Source organism: Hypanus sabinus, chromosome 17, assembly GCF_030144855.1.
Source record: "Hypanus sabinus isolate sHypSab1 chromosome 17, sHypSab1.hap1, whole genome shotgun sequence".
In the NCBI taxonomy this organism is placed as follows: Eukaryota; Metazoa; Chordata; class Chondrichthyes; order Myliobatiformes; family Dasyatidae; genus Hypanus; species Hypanus sabinus.
In genome coordinates, this window is record NC_082722.1 from 8,297,577 (window position 1) to 8,321,487 (window position 23,911).

Sequence of the window (23,911 nt, forward strand, 5' to 3'; positions counted from 1 at the left end):
CTTTGCTCCTCTGTAATCCTGGACGGAGCACCCATGCTTTGCTCCTCTGTAATCCTGGATGGAGCACCCATGCTTTGCTCCTCTGTAGTCCTGGACGGAGCACCCATGGTTTGCTCCTCTTTAGGCACTGAGAGCTCATGGCTAAGATCCCCTTCAGATTTAGCTGGAGTAATCCTTTACAATTGATTGCAGGTTATCAAAACTAGACAGTCCCTTTCCTCTCCCAGAGTTGCTTGACTGTAACACTGAATCACAATAGTGTTGTCTCCCACAATAACAAGTTTGGCACATTTTTAAAACTTGTGCTTAGTTCCTCAGGTTTCCCAATGCCGATCAATCTCCAAACCTGAGCTCTGATTCTCTGCACTCCCTCGCTCCACTCCATCCCTTGAACGTCATGGATTCTGGTCTTTGAAATTTCCAACAGAAACATCCTCTGCTTCACTTCCTTTAGATCTTGCTTGAAACTCATTTAATCATCTAACATTGTGGACTGGGTCCGAATTTTCCTCATGTTCTCATGAAGTAGACTGGGATATGCTCATGAAAAAAGCTATTTGTTGTTATAGATGGCCTCCGGGTCTGTGCTGGCCACAGAACACCCATTGATCATATCTATACAAATCTGATTATTTTCCTTCTCTTGACATTCCCATTCTCTATCAGTTATGGTGGTCTCATCTTGTCCGGTCCTGTCTCACTAAGTACTCCATCAATTCATCCTTAACAATTGACTCTCGCATCTTCCCAGCCTCTGAGGTCAGGCTAACTGGTCTATAATTTCCTTTCTGCTGCCTTCCTCCTTTCTCAAAGAATGGAGTGACATTTGCAATTTTCCAGTCCTCTGGCACCTTGCCAGAGCACAGTGATTTTTGAAAGATCATTTCTAATGTCACCACAATCCCTAACGCTACCTCTTCAGAACCCTAGGGAAGTTCATCTGGTCTGGGTGATTTATGTACCTTTAGGTCTTTCAGCTTTTTGAGCACCTTCTCCATTGTAACAGTAACTGAACCCACTTTTCTTCCTTCACACACTACAACATCAGGCACACTGCTCGTGTCTTCTACAGTGAAGACTGACACCAAACACACATTTAGTTCAGCAGCCATCTCCTTGTCCCCCGTTATTATTTCTCCCGCCTCATTTTTTAGTGGTCTTTTGGCTGCAACTATCTCCCATCACCTGCCTTCCCTTCCTGACAATCTGACTGCACGCTATCTTCACTTTTTTACCATCCATCCTTCCCATCTCTCTGGTTCCCACCCCCCTACCAATTTAGTTTAAACCTTCCCCAACAGCTCTAACAAACCTGCCCACGAGAATATTGGCCCCCCTCGGGTTCAGGTGCAATATGTCACTTTTGAACAGGTCATAGCTCCCCCAGAAGGGATCCCAATAATCCAAGAACCTGGTGCCCTGCCCCCTGCACCAGCTTCTCAGCCACGCATTTATCTGCCAAATCACCCTGTTTCTACCCTCACTGGCATGTGGCACAGGCAGCAATCCGGAAATTACTACCCGGGAGATCCTGCTTCTCAGCTTTCTACCTAGCTCTCTAAATTCTCTTTTCAGGATCTCATTGCTTTTCCTTCCTATGTCATTGGTACCAACATGTACCAAGATAGCTGGCTGCTCCCCCTCCCTCTCCAAAATGTTGTGGACACGATCAGTAACATCCCTGACCCTGACCTCGGTGTCCCGTTCATGTCCAAAGAATCTCCTGTCTGTTCCCCTCACTATCACATCCCCTATCACTACTGCTCCCTTATTTTCTCGCTTTCCCCTCTGCACCACTGACGCATGCTCAGTGGCTGTAACCCAGTCACCGTGGCATTCTCCCGGGAGGTCATCCCCCACAAAGTATCCAAAGCGGTATACTTGATTTTGGGGGGAATGGCCGCAGGAGGGCTCTGCCCTAACTGCCCATTTCCATTTCTCCTGACAGTCACCCTGTTACTGGCCTTCTGCAGCTTCGGGGTGACTACCTCCCTGTAACTTTGATCGATTATATCCCCGCTCTCCCGTACAAGCTGAAGGTCATCCAGTTGCTGCTCCAGATCCCTAACACCGTCTTCAAGGAGCTGCAGTCAGATGTAATTCACGCAGACTCCGGGTCTTCCAGTTCTCCAACATCCGGCACGAAGAGCACACCACTGCCACTTAAATGGTACAGTAAGAGAGGAAAAAAAAACTAGAAAGGAAACTTGACTCTTTACACAGAGCCGACACTTCCACCAAGACGAAGCCACTTTTGAGCCAACGTCTGTCTCTTCTCCTCTCGCCACTGGCCTACTTCCAACAATGGCCACTCCACTTATCCCTTCTGTACTTTTATTTAGTTCGTAGAGGTCTGTTGACGCTGCTGATAGGTCGCGTCCAATGGACAAATGCCCTCAAAGTTCCCTTTATAAATAACCGCTGCTGACCTGTGAGAAATCCCTCTTGGTAAAGCTCTGTTGACGACGCTGATAGGCCACATACAAAGGTGATTTGACATGTCAGAAAAGACTCTAGTTGTACAGAATAGTGGACTCCATTCTGCCTGGTATAGAGCTTCTAATGCACAGGATCATAAGGGGCTGCCGAGGATTGCAGACTCAACCAGCCATACCACAGGTACAGCCCTCCCCGTGAGTGCCTCAAGAAGGCACCACCCAGCATCAAGGACTTTACCCTCTGCTCATTCCTAGCATCGGAGAGGAGGTACAGGAGCCTGAGGATGTTTTAGGAACAACATCTTCCCCTCTGCCATAAGATTTCTGAACGGTGCATGAACCCTTGGAAGTCCATGAACTTCCTGTAATTCCTGTTTTTCAATACTTATTTACATTTGTTACTTATAATAATTATGTCTTGCACTGCTGCCGCAAAACAATAAAGTTCACAATATATGCCCGTGATAATAAACCTGATTCAGATTCTGAACCATGACAAACATGGAGCATTAAGAGCACATTTCCTCGGTTTTGGAAAGTTTCAAATAAATAACACGCTAGATCAACACTGCAAAGAAATACTTGTACCTTCTGGAGGCAAGCCCATTGGTCAGTCTAAACAGTAAATAATTCATCATTCTCAGATGTCCCTCGCCTTCCATAATATTAGTCGTATTTCAGAACTATTTCCATCTAAATGTGCAAAAACTCAAGAACAGTGAACACAGTACTCTCTTTGTCCCATCATCACTTCAAACAGTAGATGTGCAACTTTAATTTGAGTAAAACATTCTAATTACCAAAGCAATGGATCCTTTTTCATTCTACTTACACAACACAAATGTGTGCAGTTCTGCTTGCACAGCTGTAGGAAGGATGTCATTAAGTTGGAGAGACTGGGGTCTGGGACTCTTCTCTGGAAGCATGGAAGATTGAGGAATGATCGTATGGAGGGTTAGAAAGTCAAGAGAGGCACTGATAAGGTAAATGGTCATTGAGGACATCTGCAAAAGTGATGCCTCACTAAGTGGCAGTAGGAACCTGCAGCACCCAAGACATGTCCTCTTCACATTACTAACATGAGAGAGGAGGATCAGGAACTCTACCTGTTTAATTTTTTAATATATTATTCTTAAGCAGTTAATATGGTTAATAGGGCCAGTGGTTAATCAGGGCAGCCACTTATTTAGGACAACTCTTAAAGAACAAAAACAAATTGAGAAAATAGTCAGGAGCTCCTTCATTTACTGGAGACTATGCTGCTTAATTGGAACAGGAGACTGTTGCTGAACTGTTTCTAAACTAGCGTCAGTCATATGCATGTCATGCGCCTGTTAGACACCACACTGTGCTTAGTGAACAGTTTTTAAATAGCATCAGTTACATGTACTTGTGTTCACAAAGTGACTTTTGTTACTGATAGTTGGTGAGGAATAAGCAGTAACACAATTCTGAACTGTTTCAAGCGTTCAGATTTCGAAATGTCGGGAATGGCCGGGAGTGATGATCACCACTTCAGCAAGTTAGGAACTTGCTGAAAACCAGAAGAAAATGAATCTCAGGGTTGTATATGGTGATAAATATGTACTTTGATAATAAAATTTTCTTTGAACTTTGAACTACGAGTAATTTGAAGGTATCAACAATCATCTCGAATGTTACCTTTGGTCCTCAATGGATATTTAGTTCTCACCTGTGGCTCCAAGTAGCTCTAGGAATGTGACAGCGGCCACACCCCAGTACACCCCATCCACAGGCGGGCTAAACCAGGTGAGGGCAGTCAGTGGGTCCCACACCCCGGTGAGATAGGGAGCTGTCCTAGCAGGTGAAGTCAGAGCTGGTAGACTAGGTGGATGGGATCTACGGTGAGATCCAACAGCCAGGAAGGCAATTCTGCCAAACTATGTGGAGACTGAAGAGCATGATGAGGCATGATCATCTACTGCAGCCAAAGAAGACCCCAGCTTCTCACACCGCCGGACCCAGACGTCTGGAGTTGAGAGAGTGGAACAGTCCCAGTGCAATGGCTTTTCCACAGGTTTCACTGTCATTGTCGGATACGACTGGCAACCACCAGTAGTGTTGGTGGTCATCTAAATTCATTTGTATTTCGCTAAAATCAAACAGTGTAGTGACAGAGGTCATACTATTGTCCTTATGCACAAGTAGCGTAGTGGTTAGCACAACATTTTACTGTACTAGTGACCCAAGTTCCATTCACTCCACTAAGGACTTTGCCCCATGTTTAAGCTAGGATTAAAGCAGGGATTGGTGAATGGTGCAGGTCGAAGGGCTGGAGAGGCCGATTCTGCACTGTATCTCAGTAACAAAAAATTAAATGAAGTACAGTTGAGGAACGAGTTCTCAGAATCTGGTTACTGGCGACAACATGTGCAGTTATAGTGGCTGCAGTGAGCATTGCAGTGGATCTGGGGTTCCGGTAGTTGTAATGGCTTCCTGCTGTCCTCCATCTGAGGGAGATGGATGTGGTAGGAAAGGCAGAGAAATGAAATTCTGCCTTTCGGGTGGGGGTAGACAAGCATTTCACTAGCTCTGCAAAAGGTCAGAGCTTACGTGAACTGCAGGCAGGCAAAGCGATTGTCACCGTCACATAATAAAATAAAATTCCAGGGAAAAACAGTGAAGGCAAATGCATAAAGGGATCAAATTACACAAGGGGGCAACATACCTGTCATAGAAACCGTCTCTGTAATAGTCGTAGTCAAACTCGTAGCCACTTCTGCAGAAAGAAAAGAAGCCGTTCAGTTAGGATCTAAGTGAGTGCGGACAGCATCTTAAATAATTCTAATAACTCTGTGACAGCCAGTTATTATTTATCTGGATGCCGGTTGGCCAGCTGACAATGTATGTCTCGGAATACTTAGTGACCGGAGTTAAAGTGGTAACAGCTACTTCACCGAGCCCCAGAACTCCACTGCTGAAAGGAACACTGTCTTTGTTCAGGTCTAACGTGGGGTGACAGTGTCACAGCTGGCAGAGCTACAGCTCCAGAGACCTAGGTTCAGTTTTGACCTCGGGTGCTATCTGTGTGGAGTTTGCAAGTTCTCCCTGTGTTTCTGTGGGATTCACTCCTGCTGGCAGTTCAGTCCACACTCTCACCATCTTCTGAGACAAGATGTTCCCTTTCAGATTCCCCCTAAAATTTCACCTTTCACTTTAACCTGTGACTTCTAGTTTTAGTCTCATCTTTATCAGATTACAGTATTGCTTTGCACTGTTGAAACTATGTGTTATAATTATGTGGTCTTTGTCAGTTCGTCTTTTATCAATTATGGTATTGTCTGCACTGTTGAAACTATATGTTGACTATAACTATATGTAACTATGTGGTTTTGTGTGGGTCTTGTAGCTTTAGTTTTGTCTGATGGGTTTGGAGTTCCTTTCCGGGGAATGTGCTAAGACGGTAGAGCGATATTAATACGCAGCAGCCTTTCTGGACTTTGGATTGGGGATTGCCAAACATGATGTGGTTTTTCTTGTGTGGTCTGTTTTGTGCTTTTTCGTGATATCATTCCGGAGAACGTTGTCTCATTTTTTAAACTGCATTGTATTTGTGGTTTATAAATGAGAATAAACTGAATCTGAATCCAACCTGAGGGGAAAAACCCTGCTTGCATTACCACTATCTGTACCCTTATAATTCTGAATACCTCTATCAAATCTCCCCTCATTCTCCTGTGCTCCAGTGAATAAAGTCTATGTAGATTTTCATAACTGTCAACTATTTTCTCTATCAATTCTTTTCATAAAATTCAATCTGGGAACATGGGCACTGCTGTGAAGGGCTGCAGTTATTGTTCATCATTGCGGCTCGAGAAGAATATGGCAGGCTGCCTTGTCAAACCAGCTGCACTTCCTATGATATTTATCTGCCAGGAATGATATAATGCAGCCCAAACCAGCTTGGTACCATGTGAGAACTCATTCACCAATTGCTCCGTGTGCCGCCATTGTTTGAGATAACAAACATTTCCCCCAACCCCATCTGTGCCAACAACTCAGAGTGGCCATTATGAACAATGGAGGCCATTCAGTCCATCAATTCCATCCCAACATTCAATTGAATCATGAATGACCTGCATCTCATCTCCATTTGCTATACCTTCCTTCCCATCGTGATAACAATTCTGCAACATTATGTATAAAGCAGGAGGTAAAATGAAAATATCATTTAAAATAGTGAAGTTCACATAAAACAAAAAATCTGATAATACAACGTATAAAACATAAAATATTCATAAATTCAAATCCTCTGTTGCCTTGCAGCTATATCCACTCATGGGGAAGGCTTCAGGAGTAAACCCAGAGGGAAAAGTCCGGAGCTGGAGTCCTAAGGCAGTCCTACGTTGAGTTCAATGCTGACTGGCAACTCCTGCGATGCTGCTGGTGCCAAACTGTATCGGTCTCTGCCGTTCCGTTGGGTTCATCAGATGCTTGGAAAGGGAGGGCTTGCTACATGGGCAACAGCTTGCTCTCCATATTGAACTGTCCAGGCTACGATGGTCAACCCTGTCTGACAGAGGCCTCAATCAACAACATAAATTGTACAGGAAATGGTGAAGAAATGCCTTGCAAAACAAGGCATTAGTAAAAAGCAACACACAATCATAGAAAACTCCACAGTAATGCGATGGCAGTTGGTAGTGTTTTGTTGCTGAGGTAGGTTTGGGGTTGTGAAGTTTGGTTTACGAACCTGATGGATGGAGGAAAGTACTGTAGCTGTTTCTGAACCTGGTGGTATGGGACTTCAGATTTCCTACTTCCTGATGGATGGGGGCAGCAAGACTTCCCTGAACAATGCTAAAGCTCTGAAAACACATATTCAAATGTACTCTAAACAGGGATGTCCAAATCTGTGAACTTGTGCTCACTCACCTTGTGTTAGTTTATGATGTTGCCCTACAAACAATCACTGTCTCTCCTGCCAAACAGTGTACCCTGCCTTTCTACTACCCTCCCATCACCCTGTTCATGGCCTTAGTCACTAAGAATAAAATTCCTGCCAATGCTTTCCTTGGGAAAACACAAGTAGAAGAGCGGATGACCAGCCAGCCTTTGATAAATAGTAACTTGTTGTCATACAGACATCAAGCTCCAACCAACGATTGCAATTTTCACTACAGTGTGATAGGAGAATGGATATTATAGAGGGTGTTGTGGAGAGCAGCATTGCTTGCTGACAGATGAGAGGTGGGGGTACCGCACTGGAGGCGGTTTATAAAGGTGCTGCTGTTAACTAATTCCATCTCACAGCTCTGATTTGGTAACTGGGTTTGACAGATTTCTGGCTAAAATAGGATGACTAGGTTATTCCTGCAGGGAATCGCAGGGAACAGCCCACACAGCACAATGTTCTGGGATCATTGCTGAGATTACAGCTGAAGGGTCAAACTGGAAGTCCAGAAGTCAAGGCACGTTGACTGGAGCCAGATCTGCCAATCTCTGAGTCTACTTGGGAGGTCGAAGCCTGGTGTTTGCTAGGGGCTGGAGGCTGGAGCCCTGCCTTGGAGTTAAAGGACTGTGGATGTGTGAAGGTGGTAGGGAGGGACAAGGCTTAACTTGCTGCTGTTGTTTCATTGCTTGTTGTGTTTTGTGTTGTACTGCACAGCAAAGTTCCCTCTAATTTTGTTTTAAAGCTGTACAGACTAACTATTCCCCTGAACAGAAGGTTTTTAACATCGTCTGAGAACTGCGCACCATGTTAATAAAACGTTATATTAAAGCAGATTCCAGCTGCGTGGCAACAAAGACTATGTGCGCAGGAACATTTCTGTTACTGCGTAGCCGTGCACCTGAGCAGCTTGGAGGAAACAGTGCTGCCAAGCATGGGGGCAGGCTGTGCCGGCACTGGAATGGGTGGCAACACTTGTGGGCTGCCCTCAGGCGTGCTGGTTGTTATGCATCGATGCGTTTCACTACGTTTCGATGTAAGCAGGATAAATAAACGTCAATCTTGAATCTTGAAGCTGAAGTGCTCCACCTTGGAAATTGCATTGGTTTAGCTCTGTGCGTAAAAGCTAACCCGGGGGGGGGGGGGGGGGCAGCATTGTGGGATCGGTTGATTTTTAAAATATTTTTTATTCGATACTAGCTGAATTAATGCAAGACTAAAATCATAGTTTTCATCGTAGTTTCTTTCTTACTGACATAATTTGTATTTTTAACTATTTGTTTTTTTAACAAAGTCGTATATTTTTTACAGTATGTGAAGATTCAACCCCACTTACTGGCAGGAGGTGGTATAGCAGTCACATATACCTTTCATTTTTTAAATTGGCTTGGTATTAACACATTATACATGTGATATAATTGTTTTAATTGTGTAATCTCTTAATTGGTTTATCACTATCTAAGGAATTTCTGTTAACTCAAATATAATCGTGATAGATTTTATGAAAGCACCATGTTGAATTTATTGAATCTGTTTAATCTCTGCTTTGCTTTTCAGCTCCTCACTTAGTTTCAAATACTCGGTATCTTTGTTTAAACTTCAAACTAAAAAATTCCGAAGAATCAAAGTTTTCCACTCATTCCTGAATCCTAAAAGCTTCCAGGGATCGAGAATCACCGAGGTCTGACGACAGTATAATGTTACTGGCACTATTATAATAAAAGAAGCGATTGTATAAATGTGTGAAGGAGCAACAGTGATCTGTTCAGGATGAGAGTGTGCCTGTGAGTTGGATAGTTGGAGGTGAGGGGTTGCGGCAGGGCATTCAGTACATGTCTGCTGGGTGGCAGCAGGAAGCGAAGACGTCTGACAGCCTGGGGAAAGCAACTGTTACCCAGCCTGTGCCAGCCATATCCTTCTACAGCTTGCCTATTTAAGTGGCTTTTGAAATGCCTACTAAACATATTAATTGTATCTGATTCCACTATCTCCTCTGACATGTTTTAGACATCAACCACTCTCTTTGTTTAAAAAAACTTGTCCCTCCGACCCCCTTACAGCTTCTTCCTTTCATCTGAAATCCATGCCTCCTTGTTTTTGGTACCCCTGTCATGGGAAAAATACTTTATCTGTCTATCCTATCTACGCCTGTTATACGAGGGGTGATTGATAAGTTTGTGGCTGAAGGTAGACGGAGTCAATTTTAGAAAACCTAGCACATTTATTTTCCCTACATTTACACACTTAGTCCAGTGGCCGTGGAGCAAACGGATCCGTTCTTTGTAGAAGTCGGTGTCTTGGACCTCCAGAAGTGGTCCACAGCATGGAGTGATTGATAAGTTCGTGACCCAATGTAGGAGATGAGTTATTAGCTTCAAACTTTCCACATTTTCACTCAAAGAGTTGACCTGCACATGCATGTAATGAGAACTGTATAACTCATCTCCTTATGAGAGCTGTATAACTCATCTCCTTATGAGAGCTGTATAACTCATCTCCTTATGAGAGCTGTATAACTCATCTCCTTATGAGAGCTGTATAACTCATCTCCTTATGAGAGCTGTATAACTCATCTCCTTATGAGAGCTGTATAACTCATCTCCTTATGAGAGCTGTATAACTCATCTCCTTCTAACTTAGGCCACGAACTTATCAATCACCCCTGCTGTGGACCACCTGGAGGTCCAAGACACTCTTGCTATATACATGTGCAGTTCAACTCTTTGAGTGGTAATGCAGAAAGTTTGAAGTTAATTTCCTTCTACCTTAGGCCACAAACTTATCAATCACCCCCCCCCGCCCCCTTATATTCTAGACTTCTTTACACACACAAGGGAAGACAAGCCCAGCCTAGCCAACACTCCCTCGATCTCTGAAGCCTTCCAATCCAGGCAACATCCCGGTCAACTTTCTCTGCACTCTCTCTACTTTATGATAAAATATGGACATTTCTACACCAAATTTCTCTTAAATGTTGAAATCGAACCAGTGTGCACTGCTTTCACTGACAGCTTGTTCCACACTCACCAAACTCTGAGTGTAGAAGTTTCCCCTCGGGTTCCCCGTAAATCTTTCACCTTTAACCTGTGGGTAGCAAGCTGATGCGGAATAAACAGGTGAAGAGGCAACAGGCAGAGCTCCTTCCTGCTGAGAAAGATGCACTTACACTCCATGATATCCAGACAGAGTGGACAGGAACGAAAAGGCAAGAATGATAAAGAGGTGGAAGAAAAATGAGTCTAAATTGAGATTATATTATTGGAAAAAGGTCAGCAGTTCATTTTAGATCAACTCTGCCAAATAGATGACTTCATTAAAATAATATTGTGCAGGTGAGTGTATATTTTCTTAGATGAATGAGCGGGTATCTTTTTGAAACATACAGAGTTTTAACAGGGAGGACTGGGAGGATGTTTCACTGGTTGTGGTGTTTAGAATCAGAGGTCAGAGTCAGAAATGGGGTGGACTGGGGTGAGGATTCATTTCCTCGCACATTGGGTGGTGAATCTTTGGAATTCTCTCAGACAAAAAAGATGGAGGAAATGCTTGTTAGGAAGAGAATGACGGGATATGGGGAGAGGGTTGCAGAGGATGAAGATCGGATAAGATCCTGAGGAATGGTGGGACAGGTTCAAAGGACTGAAAGTCCCTTATGTGAAACAGAAACCCTTCCTGTGTCTCCTGCCTCCCCATTCCTGTGATCCCCACAGTCACCTTACATAATACATTCCAGTGCGCGCATTGGTCTTTTCTGTATGCTGACATTTCATGGTAATCCGTGAAAATAGAAGGCAACTGTTACGAGATGCGCCCAACTGCACCAGCTTCTGGGATTTAGATTCTCAAACTCTCCACAGCATGGTTAGCTTGTGCAACCCCTTTAAGGACAGTCCTGCTAAATCATGACTTCGGCACCAAGAATCAAGTATTTAAAGAGAACCTCAACTCTTCCATTGCACGAAGAAAGTTTGACAGTACATTCAGGCATGCGAGGTGTGCACTCAGAACAAGGACTTCTGTACCCAACATCTCCACGCCCTATCTGATTTGGACAGACCTTAGGTGCACTTCTCCATGGACCTTGTCACAGATCTTCCTCCTTCCAGGAGAAGACAGTTATGATAATTATGGATCGTTTTACCTGCAAATTTATCGCCTTGAATAGTCTATCATTTGCTACGGAGGCAGCTTAAATTGTCTTGCTCCAGGTCTTCAGGATCCATGTTTTCTGGTGGACATTGTGTTCCATTGTGGTTCACATTTCGCATCTCGTTTCTGGAGGGAATTTTGCAAACTGATTGGGGCAGCAGCGAATCTTTCCTCTGTTTTTCACCCACTGTCCAGCGGCCAGCCGCAGTGAATGAACCAGAATATACCCTAAGATGACTGGCCTCTGATAGACCGAATGAGTGAAGTGACCATAGATATGGGCAGAAGTCGTCTACAACACTTTAAGGCATTTGATGCACAGGATGTCCCCTTTCAAATGGCAAATTGGGTATTCTCCATCATTCTTCCCTGAGCAGGAGACCAAGGTTGGTCTTCCTGCAGCCAAAGCTCTGGTCCAACTCTGCAAGGAGAAATGGTCTAGGACAAGGGAGATGTTGTTAGCTTCTTCCTGGAAGGCTGAAATAAAGGGTAACCACAAGAGAAGACGGGAAAAAGTTTCACAGCCTGTGCAACAGCTCTGGTTGTTGTCTCAGGATTTGCCTCTCCTAGTGGAGCACAGAAAATTGGTGCCCAAGTTCATTGGACCCTTCTGGATTCTCAGGAAAGCAAACCTGGTGGCTTACACCTTGCAGCTCCCTATGACCCTCAAGATCAATCCCACTTTCCACATTTCCAAATTAAATCATGTCTGCATCAGCCCCTTAGCCCCTTAGCACCAGCACCAGCAAACCTGCCCAGGTTTATCCACGGGGAACAGGTCGTCACCGTGAGAAGTGTTTTGGACTTGTGCACTGTTCAAGGAGTTCGACAGTATCTCGTGGACTGGGAAGGATTTTGATCCAAGGAGAGGTGCTGGTGGCCTGAAAGAGACATCTTTGATCCGGCTCTCATCTACGGCTATAATCACCGTCTCTCCAAGCAGTCAGGGCTGTCAGGAGTCGGCCATGGGGGAGGATTATGGATTATGAAACATGCCAGCTTCCGGGATTTGGATGCTCAAACTCTCCAGAGTATGGTTAGCTGGCGTGGCCCTTTGAAGGCTTCAGGACAATCCTGCTAATTGACAACCATGTTTTGGATGCCAAGAATTGAGTACTTAAAGAGCACCTGACTGAGGTTCTGAGCTCAATCACGAAGGGGACGTATAAGTTATCATTATATGCTGACGATTTGTTACTATACATATCTGACCCTGAAAGATCTATTCCTGCTAATTTGTCTTTGTTTGCTCAATTTAGTAACTTTTCTGGTTATAAATTGAATTTTAACAAGAGTGAACTATTTCCATTAAATATGCAAGTTCCAATTTATAAACGTTTACCATTTAAGGTTATTACAGATTATTTTACTTATTTAGGTATTAAAATTACTAAAAAACACAAAGATTTATTTAAAGCTAACTTTTTACCTTTAATTGACCAGATTAAGCAACTTGCTACCAGGTGGTCTCCACTATCTTTGTCATTGGTTGGTAGAATTAATGCTATTAAGATGATGGTATTACCCAAATTCTTATATTTATTTCAAGCATTATCAATTTTTATTCCTAAATCTTTTTTTGATATTATTGACTCCAAAATATCTTCTTATCTTTGGCAGAATAAAAATCCTAGACTAGGCAAAAAATATTTACAGAAGCCTAAGAAGGAAGGTGGTTTGGCTTTGCGAAACTTGAGATTTTATTACTGGGCAGTTAATATATGATACTTAATATTTTGGACACAAGAATTGACTACAGCTGCCTGCCCACAATGGGTAAATTTAGAATGTAAATCTGTACAAGACTTTTCGTTGTTTTCAATCTTAGGATCTTCACTTCCTTTTTCTTTATCTAAATTGAATAAACAATTAACTAATCCTATTGTCAAATACACATTGCGAATCTGGTTTCAATTTCGTAAATTTTTTGGTTTGAATAGGTTTATTCTATCATGCCCTATAGTATCTAATTATTTTCTTCGGCCTTCCTTTATGGATCAAACATTTTTTTAATGGAAAACAAAAGGCATAACATGTTTTTGTGATTTGTTTTTATCAGTTATCTAATAAATATAATTTACCTGAAACTCATTTTCTTAGATATTTGCAAGTTAGAAATTTTTTGTATAATGAGTTACAGTCTTTTCCGAAACTAGGTCCATTAGACATTACGGAAAGAATTTTGGCTCTGAATCCTTCTCAAAAGGGTTTAGTAGCTGTCATTTATAATATGATTATGAATATACAGCCAGATGTATCAGAAAAAATTAAGAAGGAATGAGAAGAAGAACTTCATTGTCTTATATCCACTGAGCAATGGGAGAAAATGTTACTATTAGTTAATTCGTCCTCTATTTGTGCTAAACATGCTCTAATACAATTTAAGGTTGTACATAGAGCTCATATGTCTAAGGATAAACTTGATCGATTTTATTCTTATGTTAATTCAACCTGTGACAGATGTAATTTTGATGTTGCTTCATTGACCCATATGTTTTGGTCTTGCCCTTGTTTACAAAATTACTGGAAAGATATTTTCAGTATTATTTCAAGAGTTTTGAATATTAATATCCAACCGCATCCTTTTACTGCAATATTTGGTTTACCAATGGTGGATAATAGTTGTCTATCCTCTTCATCCCGACGAATGATTGCATTTGTTACACTAATGGCTAGAAGATCTATTCTATTGAATTGGAAAGAAATTAATCCTCCAACTATATTTCAGTGGTTTTCTCAAACCATTTCTTGTTTGAGCTTAGAAAAAATTAGAAGTGCTGTCTTTGACCCTTCAGTTAAATTTGAAGAAACTTGGAGACTATTTATTCAACATTTTCATATGAGTTGAATTGTCTTTTCCTAAACCTTACTTATATTATCCTTAATTGGATGGAGGTTCGGAGTTATTGGCACTACTGTATATGTACTTAACATTATTCAATGGCCCATGTTGGTTAGTGTTTTTTTTTCTCTTTTTTTTTCTTTGGGGTCTTTTTTTTTCTTTTTATTTCTTTGTTCATCATTGTTATGAGTTTGGGAGGTTATATATTTTATTATTAAATGAATGTCTATTTAAACTATTAATTATGTACTCTCAAACACTTTGTATTCATGTTTCATTTATGTTTGTTTAAAATTAATAAAAAGATTTAAAAAGAAAGAAAAAGAGCTCAATCACAACCACTAATAGCGATTTCGTCTAGCGTTTCTCAGATTCTCAACTTGGTTTGATACAGCGCCTCGATCCTGGCTTCAAATACGCCAGCATTTGGGCCCAAGCCATCCTCCTCAAAGATGCTTGTCACAGCGACAACTGTCAGAAATCATAAAATGCATTGCAGAATGGTTACAGCACAGAAGGAGGGCATTCATGAATATGAATACCCTTCTACTGGATATTATCATAGTCCAGATGAAGGGTCTCATCCTGAAATATTGACTGTCCATTTCCCTCTACAGATGCTGCCTGACTCGCAGAGTTCCTCCAGCCTCTCATCTGTAGCTTTAGATTGCAGCATCTGCAGTCTCTTGTATCTCCATCTGGGATTAATAGAGTAAATAGTCATTTTTGGCTTGGAGGGCTGAAGGACCCGTGTCAATGTTATATCTCTCTATGATAATGGGCATTAATCACAAACGCAAAATTCCCATCCTGTTTTTTAGAACTTGAAGGGACGCATATGCTGCCCAAGTTTCAAATGAATTTGAAACCATTATTTCTTGCCCACCTTCTCCCACTGAGGTCTCAGCAAGGCTCTGTCATCCAGAGCAACAAACAAGATGCTGGAGGAACTCAGCAGGTCAACCAGTGCCTGTGGAGGGAAATGGACTGTTGTCATCTTGGGTGGAGCCCATTCACCAGGAATTCTGAAGGGCTCCCGTCATGAAATCTTGACTGTTCATTTCTCTCTAACCTCCTGCATCTTGAGTGTTTCAGATTCCAACATTTGCAATCTCCCCCTCTGCAGCCATGACTGTGTGGCTTAGCATAGCTCAAATGTCGTTGACGCAACTACTGCTGGCAGGGTTTCGGATGGTGATGAGAGGGCGTACAGGAGTAAGATACGTCAGTTAGTTGAGTGGTGTTGCAGCAAAAAACTCGCACTCAGTGTCACTAAGACCACAAAATTGATTGTGGGCTTCAGAAAGAGTAAGATGAAGGAACACACAACAGTCCTCATAGAGGGATCAAAAGAGGAAAGAGCCAGAAATTCCTAGGTATCAGTATCTCTGAGGACCTAACCTGGACCCAACATATGGATGCTGCTACAAAGACGGCAAGACAACAACTATTTTTCATTAAGAGTCTGAGGAGATTTGATATGCCACCATTCTACAGATGTACCATGGAGAGCATTTTAAATGGCTGTGTCTCCGTCTGGTATGGGTGGGGGGTGGGGGTATTCTACTGCACAAGATCGAAAGAAGCTGCAGAGAGCTGTAAACTCAGTCAGTTCCATCATGGGCACTAGTCTCTGTAGCGCCCATCTTCAAGGATCCCCATTACCCAGGCCACGTGTTGTTCTCATTGCTTCCATCAGGTACTGGAACCTGAAGGCACACACTCAACGATTTAGGAACAGCTTCTTTCCCTGTACCATCTGATTTCTGAATGGACATTAAATCCATGAACACTACCTCACTACTTTGTTTCTATTTTTGCACTAATTATTTAATTTGTGTGTGTGTGTATACTTGCTGTGATTCACATTTTCTATCATTAGGTATTGCATTGTACTGCTGCTGCAAATACAACACATTTCATGACATATGATGGTGATATTTGACCTGATTCTGATTCTCCTGTGTCCCTTTCATCCAGAGGGTGTGAGGGCCACAGTCCACAGGGCCTCAGCACAGTCAGTTGCACTTGTTCAGACGTACCCAGTCACATTGCACTGTTGTGATTACGGTGAAATGCACATGAGGTGGCCTGATGCCCGTTACACTGCCTGGCATCATCTTCCTACCTGCAATTCTCAGTCTAAAAGTGTGAATGTGTTATTACGTTCTCCTCTGAGGTTATTTATTCTGCAATGACTGAACTCAGTTTACACATATACAGCATTAAGCACAATGCAAAGTATTTGTCGTGTAAGGGAGCTCTGAACTGATTGACTGTATTAGCAACGCACCATTAGCATAACATCAAATGAGTTTCCCACTGCTCCGAGCAGTTACACAAGACTGACAGCATACCCATCATAACTGTATCCAAAATTAACTCCATGAATAACAACAAAAGCCTTTTCACATGTGCCTTACCAATTGAAAGAGCTTTCATCAGGAATGATTAGATTGAAGCTTAACTTATCTGGGATTCTGCTCCCTTTCAAAGAGCTGTTGGCATTTTAAAAAATTTTCGCCTCTGCCTTTCTTTGTAATGAGAGGATAATCGGAGCTCAGCCAGGAGACAGAAGGTGGAACTTTGTTGTTACAGGCTGTAGGTGGTGATTAAGTTGAGGAGATGTAGGAAAATCTAAACAGCAAGGACTGTTTCTAAACTGAGGCAGGGCGAAGTGCAGCTGCAACAGTGCAGATGCTGAATATATGAAGCAAAAAAATTGCTGGAGTAATTCCTCAGATGCTGAAGACCCAGAGCTAAGACAAAAGTACTGGGGTAATACTGCAGATGCCAAGGACCTGGAACTAAAACTAAACTACTGGGATTATAACACAGATACTAAACATTTGGTGCTTAAACAGGAAATGCTGGGTTCTACCGCATCTGCTGGAAATCTGAAGCTAAGATAGAAAATGCTGAGGTAATTCTGCAAATGCTGAAAATCTGAACCTAAAATTGGAAGTGCTGGGGCAGTTCCACAGATGCTGAAAATATGAACCTTAAACAGAAAATACTCATCCACGCAAAATGCTGGAGAAACTCAGCAGGCCTGACAGCATCTATGAAGAAGAAAAAACAGTCAACATTTTGGAACACGACCCTTCATCAGGACTGGAAAGGAAGGGGGATGATGCCAGACAAAGAAGATGGGGGGAAGGGGAAGTACAAACTGACAGGTGATAAATGAAATCAGGTACACCTTCTGGCTGTAGTCTGGCTTCCTCTGACTTCCTTTCTGGTCCAGAAGGGTCTTGGCCCAAAACGTTGACTGTTTACTCCTCCGCATGGATGCTGCCTGACCTGCTGAGCTCTTCCAGCATCATGTGTGTGTTGTTCTGGATTTTCAGCATCTGCAGAATGTCTTGTCCTTATACTCAGGCAATGCTGCAGATGCTGAAAATCTGAAGTGAAAACAGAAGATCTGGCTACAATACACTTGGTCACTTCATCTAGGTTATAAGTAGAGGGTTATGTCAGCACTGTGGTAACACTAGATATTGATTATTAATGTGAAAATGGCTCATTTATTCTGACTCCCCTATCTGTGTCAGTGTATTATACTTAACCTGGTGTTTGGACCTGCAACAGTAACGTTACCAAATATTTTCTGAAGATTCAAATGATTATTCTATTATTTGCTATTTTGTTATCTTGTTTGTAACATCACCCAAGAACCCTATCATATTAGTCATATGCAATCTTTCCTTTCAAAATGATGAGGAGTATGGATACGGCTACTGCAAGAAGGCTTTTTCTACTGAGATGCTGCCTGATCTACTGAGTTCCTCCATCTTGTGTGTGTTGCTTTTTTCCTACTGAGGTTAGATTAGATTAGAACTAGAGGTCATAGATTAAGGGTGAAAGGTGAAATATTTAAGGGGAATCTGAGAGGAAACTTCTTCACTCAGAGGATGGTGAGAGCATGGAATGAGCAGCCAACAGAAGTGGTGAATGCGTGTTTGATTGCAACAATTAAGGGAAGTTTAGTAAGTACATGGTTGGGAGGGGTATGGAGGGTTATGGTCCAGGTGAGGGTCGATGGCTCTAGGCAGAGTAACAGTTCGCATTGAAAGATGGGCCAAAGGGCCTGCTTCTGTGTTGTAGTGCTCTATGACTCCATAAAGCCAGAATGACTCTGTATGGTTGCCTTTGGATTCTCTAAGCGTCTTACTCTTACCTAATGACTGATAGTTGGTTTCCTACTTCTGAAGCTCTTTACTGTAATGAACAGTTGTATTATATCAGCAGTTTCCCAGTCTTCTGGACCGCTCCTGAATCCAGGGAATATTAATGATTTACTGTTTCTATAGTCATTACCTTTAAAAGTCTAGTGTGTGTGTACCATTAGGTCCCAGGACTGATTGGAGTTTAGCCCCTGTGGAGTCACAGAGTCAGTGTTGTACATCACAGAGAGGCCCCTTGACCCAAATTGTTCCGTCAAGCTCACCCCATTTCCCCAGATTAGTCCCCTATCCCTCTAAACTTTGGTATTCAAGTGCTTGCCTGAATGATTCAATTGTTCTCATCTCTACCACTTCCTTTGGCTGCTCATTCAGATACCCAACAGCCTCAGTGTGAAAAAGTTGATCCTTGGATCCCCTTCCGATCTTTCCCTTCTCACCTTAAACCTTTGCCCACTACCTGGGAAAAAGAGTGCAACCGTATTCATACTCCACAGAACTGTATGAGCTCAAAGGCCACCCTTCCAGACAAATACGGAGCCTATAAAAAGTATTCACTCCCCCAACCCCCTTGGAAGTTTTCATGTTTTATTGTTTTACAATATTGAGTCACAGTGGATTTAATTTGGCTTTTTTTTACACTGATCAATGGAAAAAAGATTCTCTCATGTCAAAGTAAAAACAATTGATTGCATAAGTATTCACCCCTTTAATATGACACATCAAGTCATCAGTGGTGCAGCCAGTTGGTTTTAGAAGTTGTGTAACTAGTTAAATGGAGATCACCCATGTGCAGTCAAGGTGTTTCAATTGATTGTAATAAAAATACACCTATATCTGGAAGGTCCAACTGCAGGTGAGACAGTACCCTGGCAAAAACTACACCGTGAAGACCAAAGAACATTCCAAACAACTCCATAAAAAGGTTACTGAAAAGCACAAGTCAAGAGATGGATACATGAAAATTTCGAAGTCACTGAATATTCCTTGAAGGACAGTTATGTCAGTCATTAAGAAATGGAAAGAATATGGCACAACTGTAAATCTGCCTAAGCTGGCCACTGACTGACCACGCAAGAAGGAGACTAGTGAGGGAGGCCACCAAGAAACCTAAGACAATCTTGGAGAGGTTACAAGCTTCAGTGGCTGAGATGGGAGAGACTGCATGTACAACAACTGTTGCCCCGGCACTTCACCAGTCACATCCTTATGAGAGGGTGACAAAGAGAAAATCACTGTTGTTAAAAAAACTCGCATGAAACCTCAGCTGGAGTTTGCCATGTAGGAGACTCTGAAGTCAGCTGGAAGAAGGTGTAAGGGTTTCTTCTTTCATGTTACTTGCTAAGGCTAATAAAATGGCTTCTCTGTAATGTTAACTGCTGAGCTAAGGGGTTCTCTGTAGCAGCATGTTTGGGTTATAATTAGTGATAATGGGACTTGTATTAGTTTGCTAACCAATTGGGATAGATGTTATTCTTTCCTACGTATCTGAAAGCTGTTGTTTGCGCAGGATTTGGAGAGAAGGTGCGAGGAGGATGAAGACAGAAGACTTGGCTTGAGAAGATGGTAGGTTGCCAGACCTGCTGGGCCCTGGGCTCAGGGCGGGAGCCCAGAGGTCGCTGACGATCGAAGGAGAATCAGTGAAGGGAAAATCTGTGAGCTCCAACGATTTGTGCGCTGGACTGTTTAATGAGATTATTGATACCTTTTTATTTTATATTTTGTTTCTCTACTAACCCCATAGTCAAATATAGAATCTTAATCATTTAACCACTCATTGTGTACTGCTGGTTATATTGGGGTACTGATTTTACACAGGGGACACCAGACGCAGCATCCACCCAAACAGGAATGCTAAACTGTGGCCGGGTAGGGGTCGTCACCCCCGAGATCATGCCACTAGACCAAACCAGTGTTACAAAGGTTCTGTGGTTTGATGAAACCAAAATTGAGCTATTTGGCCATCAAACTAAATGTTACATTTGGTGTAAGCCAAAGACTGCATATCATCAAAAACACACCATCCCTACTGTGAAACGTGGTGGTGGCTGTATCATGCTGTGGAGGTGCTTCACTGCAGCAGGCTTGTGAAAAAGGGAATCTCATTCTCTCAATTCCTCCGTGTCCACCACATCTGCTCTCAGGATGAGGCTTTTCATTCTAAAATGAAGGAAATGTCCTCCTGTTTCAAATAAAGGGGTTTCCCTTCCTCCACCACCAACACTGCCCTCAACCACATCGCTTCCATTTCACACACATCTATTCTTGCCCCATCCTCCCACCATCCTGCCAGGGATAGGGTTCCTCTTGTCCTCACCTACAACCCCACCATCCTCCGCATCCAGCACATAATTCCCCAAAACTTCTGCCACCTCCAACGGGATCCCACCACCAAGCACATCTTTCCCTCCCCCTCCCCACTTTCTGTTTTCCACAGGGATTGCTCCCTACATGATTCCCTTGTCCATTCATCCCTCCCCACATGGTGCTTGTCCTTGTAAGTGGAACAAGTGCTTCACCTGCCCTATACTTCCTCCCTCACTACCATTCAGGGCCCCAAACCGTCCTTCCCGGTGAGGTGACATTTCACCTGTGAGTTCATATATACTGAGTTCAGTGCTCCCGGTGTGGCGTCTTGTATATTATTGAGACCCAACGTAGATTGGGAGACTGCTTCACTGAGCATCTATGCTCCATCCGCCAGAACAAGTGGGATCTCCCAGTGGCCACTCATTTTAATTCCACTTCCCATTCCCATTCCGATATGTCCGTCCATGGCCTCCTCCACTGTCGGGATAAGGCCACACTTAGGTTGGAGGAACAACACCTTGTTCAACCTGATGGCATGAACATTGATTTCTCAAACTTCCGGTAATGCCTCCATCTCCCTTCACCATTTCCCAACTCCTTGTCCCTCTCTCATGTTATCTCCTTGGCTGCCCATCCCCTCCCTCTGGAGTTCCTCCCTCCACCCCTGTCTTCTGTCTTCCATGGCCTTTCATCTCTTTCACCAATCAACTTCCTAGATCTATGCTTCATCCCTCTCCCTCCAAGTTTCACCTATCGCCTGGTGTTTCTCTCTCTCCCCTCCCCCATCTTTCAAGTATACTCAGCTTTTTTTCCTCCAGTCCTGCTGAAGGATTTCAGCCCAAAACGTCAACTGCTCTTTTTTTTTAGATACTGCCTGGCCTGCTGAGTTCCTCCAGCACTTTGTCTGTGTTGCTCGGAGTTCCAGCATCTGAGGACCTTCTCTTGTTTGGGATTGTCTGAAGTTATTTCCTTTTTGTAAGTTCTTGATTTTCTAATGCTGATAGGAAGACTGATTTTGCATTCTAATATTTCACTGTTTCCCATTGTTAATTCCCTACTCTCATCCCCTAAGATGCAGGAACTAATCCATCCCTAAGTGAATTTTTGTAATTATTTCAGTGATGCACTTTGCATTTTCTCCCTCATTCAGTGATACACTTGAGTTTACAATGAGAACTGCACACTTACTCAGCTCCATCATGGGCACCAGCCTCCCCGTCACTGAGCACATCTTCAAAAGGCAGCGTCTGTCATTAAGGGTCCCCGCCACCTGGGACATGCCCTCTTCTCATTACTATCATCAGAGAAGAGATACAGGAGCCTGAAGACACACTCAATCTTTTAGAAATGACTTTGTCCCCTCTGCCATCAGATTTCTGAGTGGACACTACCTCACTATTTTGTTTCCTTTTGTACCATTTTAATTATTCTTTAAATATTTCTTATTGTCGTATATTTTGTGTATTACACTGCACTGCTGCTGGAAGACAACAAATTTCACCACATATGTCTGCGATAATAAACGTGGTTCTGATTCAGGGGAGGGTGGGACTACTGTGATGTTATTGATTGGTGCCGTAGGGGCCACAACCCTTATTTGCACATTGTTTATTTGACACATTTGAGGTGTACGTATATTAAAATATAAAAGCAAGGGTTTATAGGGCATTGATCACACTGCATGGAATATTGTGAGCAGTTCTGGGGCCTTATCTAAGAAAGGATGTGGTGGCATTGCAGAGGTTCAGAGGAAAACGGTCCCAGGACTGAAAGGATTTACATTTGAGGAGCATTTGGTGGCTCTGGGCCTGTACTTGCTGAAGTTTAAAAGAATCTAATTTAAATGTATCAAATGTTAAAAGGCCTGAATAGAATGGAAATTGAGAGGATGTTTCCTATAGTGGGGGAATCGAGGACCAGACAGCACAGCCTCAGAATAGAACGATGTCCTTTTTAGAATAGAGGTGAGAAGGAATTTCTGTAGCCAGGGAGTGGTGAATCTATGGAAATTATTGCCACAGGCAGTGTGGAGCCCAAGATGTTAGGTGTATTTAAAGCAGAGGCTAATAAGTTCTTCATTTGTCAAGGTTACAGGGAGAAGGCAGGAGAATAGTGTTGAGAGGGATAATAGATCAGCCATGAGGAAAAGCAGAGCAGACTCAATGGGCCTAATAACCCGAATGCTTCTCCTATGTTTATGGTCTTATGGCCTTGTAACTGAAGGCCCTTTATTCTCACTCAAGCCATGGAAAGATCCCCAAGCACTGTTCTTAAGAACTGTCTCCTTGAGCAATGTTTATCACCCAAATCAGCAACAGTGGAATGCATTTATTTCTCATTGCTGGAATGCCCATTAACAACCATTATCAGCTGCAATTCTGATCAGCAAGAGATTCTGAACTCTCTCCTGCATCCATTATACAGTCATGGAAAGAGGCTCTTTGGGCACTGAGTCTGTGCCAACCAGTCCCACCCACTTACAGTAACCGTAGATTATTCCCATTTATTTCACTCGCCCTACATTCTCACTGACTCCCCCTCAAATTCTACCGCTCATCTGTTCACCTGGGACAATTTACAGCAGCCTGCATGCCTTTGGGAAGTGGGATGAAACCGGAACACCTGGAGGAAACTCATATGCATTGGCAAGGAGAAGGTGCAAACCCCATTCACAGTGCCCACAGTCCGGATCAAACTTGGTGTTGTGATGGAAGAGTTCTATGTGAAAAGAGACAGTACATAATGTTCATAAACAAAAGAGACTCTACAGATGCTGGAAATCCAGAACATCACACATAAAATACTGGAGGAACTCAGCAGGTCAGACAGTTTCTATGGAGAAGGATAAGTCGTCGAAGTTTTAGCCGAGACCCTTAAGTTTTTATTGCCCAAAGGGGTTTCTGAATCCAGGTGAAAAGCCCTAACCTGAAACGTCGACTGGCTATTTCTTTGCCTGACCTGCTGAGTTCTTCCAACATTTGTGTGTTTCTCAAGATTCCAGCATCTGCAGACCTCTTGTGTATCCACTGGAAGTTTTATCTCCGGGTGGCAATGGTGTGTAGACAGAGTAAACTGT

General features: G+C 42.9%; 1 protein-coding gene across 2 annotated transcripts in view; it reads right to left on the bottom strand.

Moving 5' to 3' along the window:
• The window catches only part of LOC132406679 (RNA-binding Raly-like protein), a 1,147,695-nt gene that overhangs the window by 142,952 nt on the left and 980,832 nt on the right, over nucleotides 1-23,911 (bottom strand). For both annotated transcript variants that reach the window (XM_059992524.1, XM_059992523.1), the window contains exon 5: nucleotides 5,128-5,178. In XM_059992524.1, coding sequence (XP_059848507.1) covers nucleotides 5,128-5,178 — 51 coding nt within the window. The remainder of the gene's footprint in view (nucleotides 1-5,127; nucleotides 5,179-23,911) is intronic.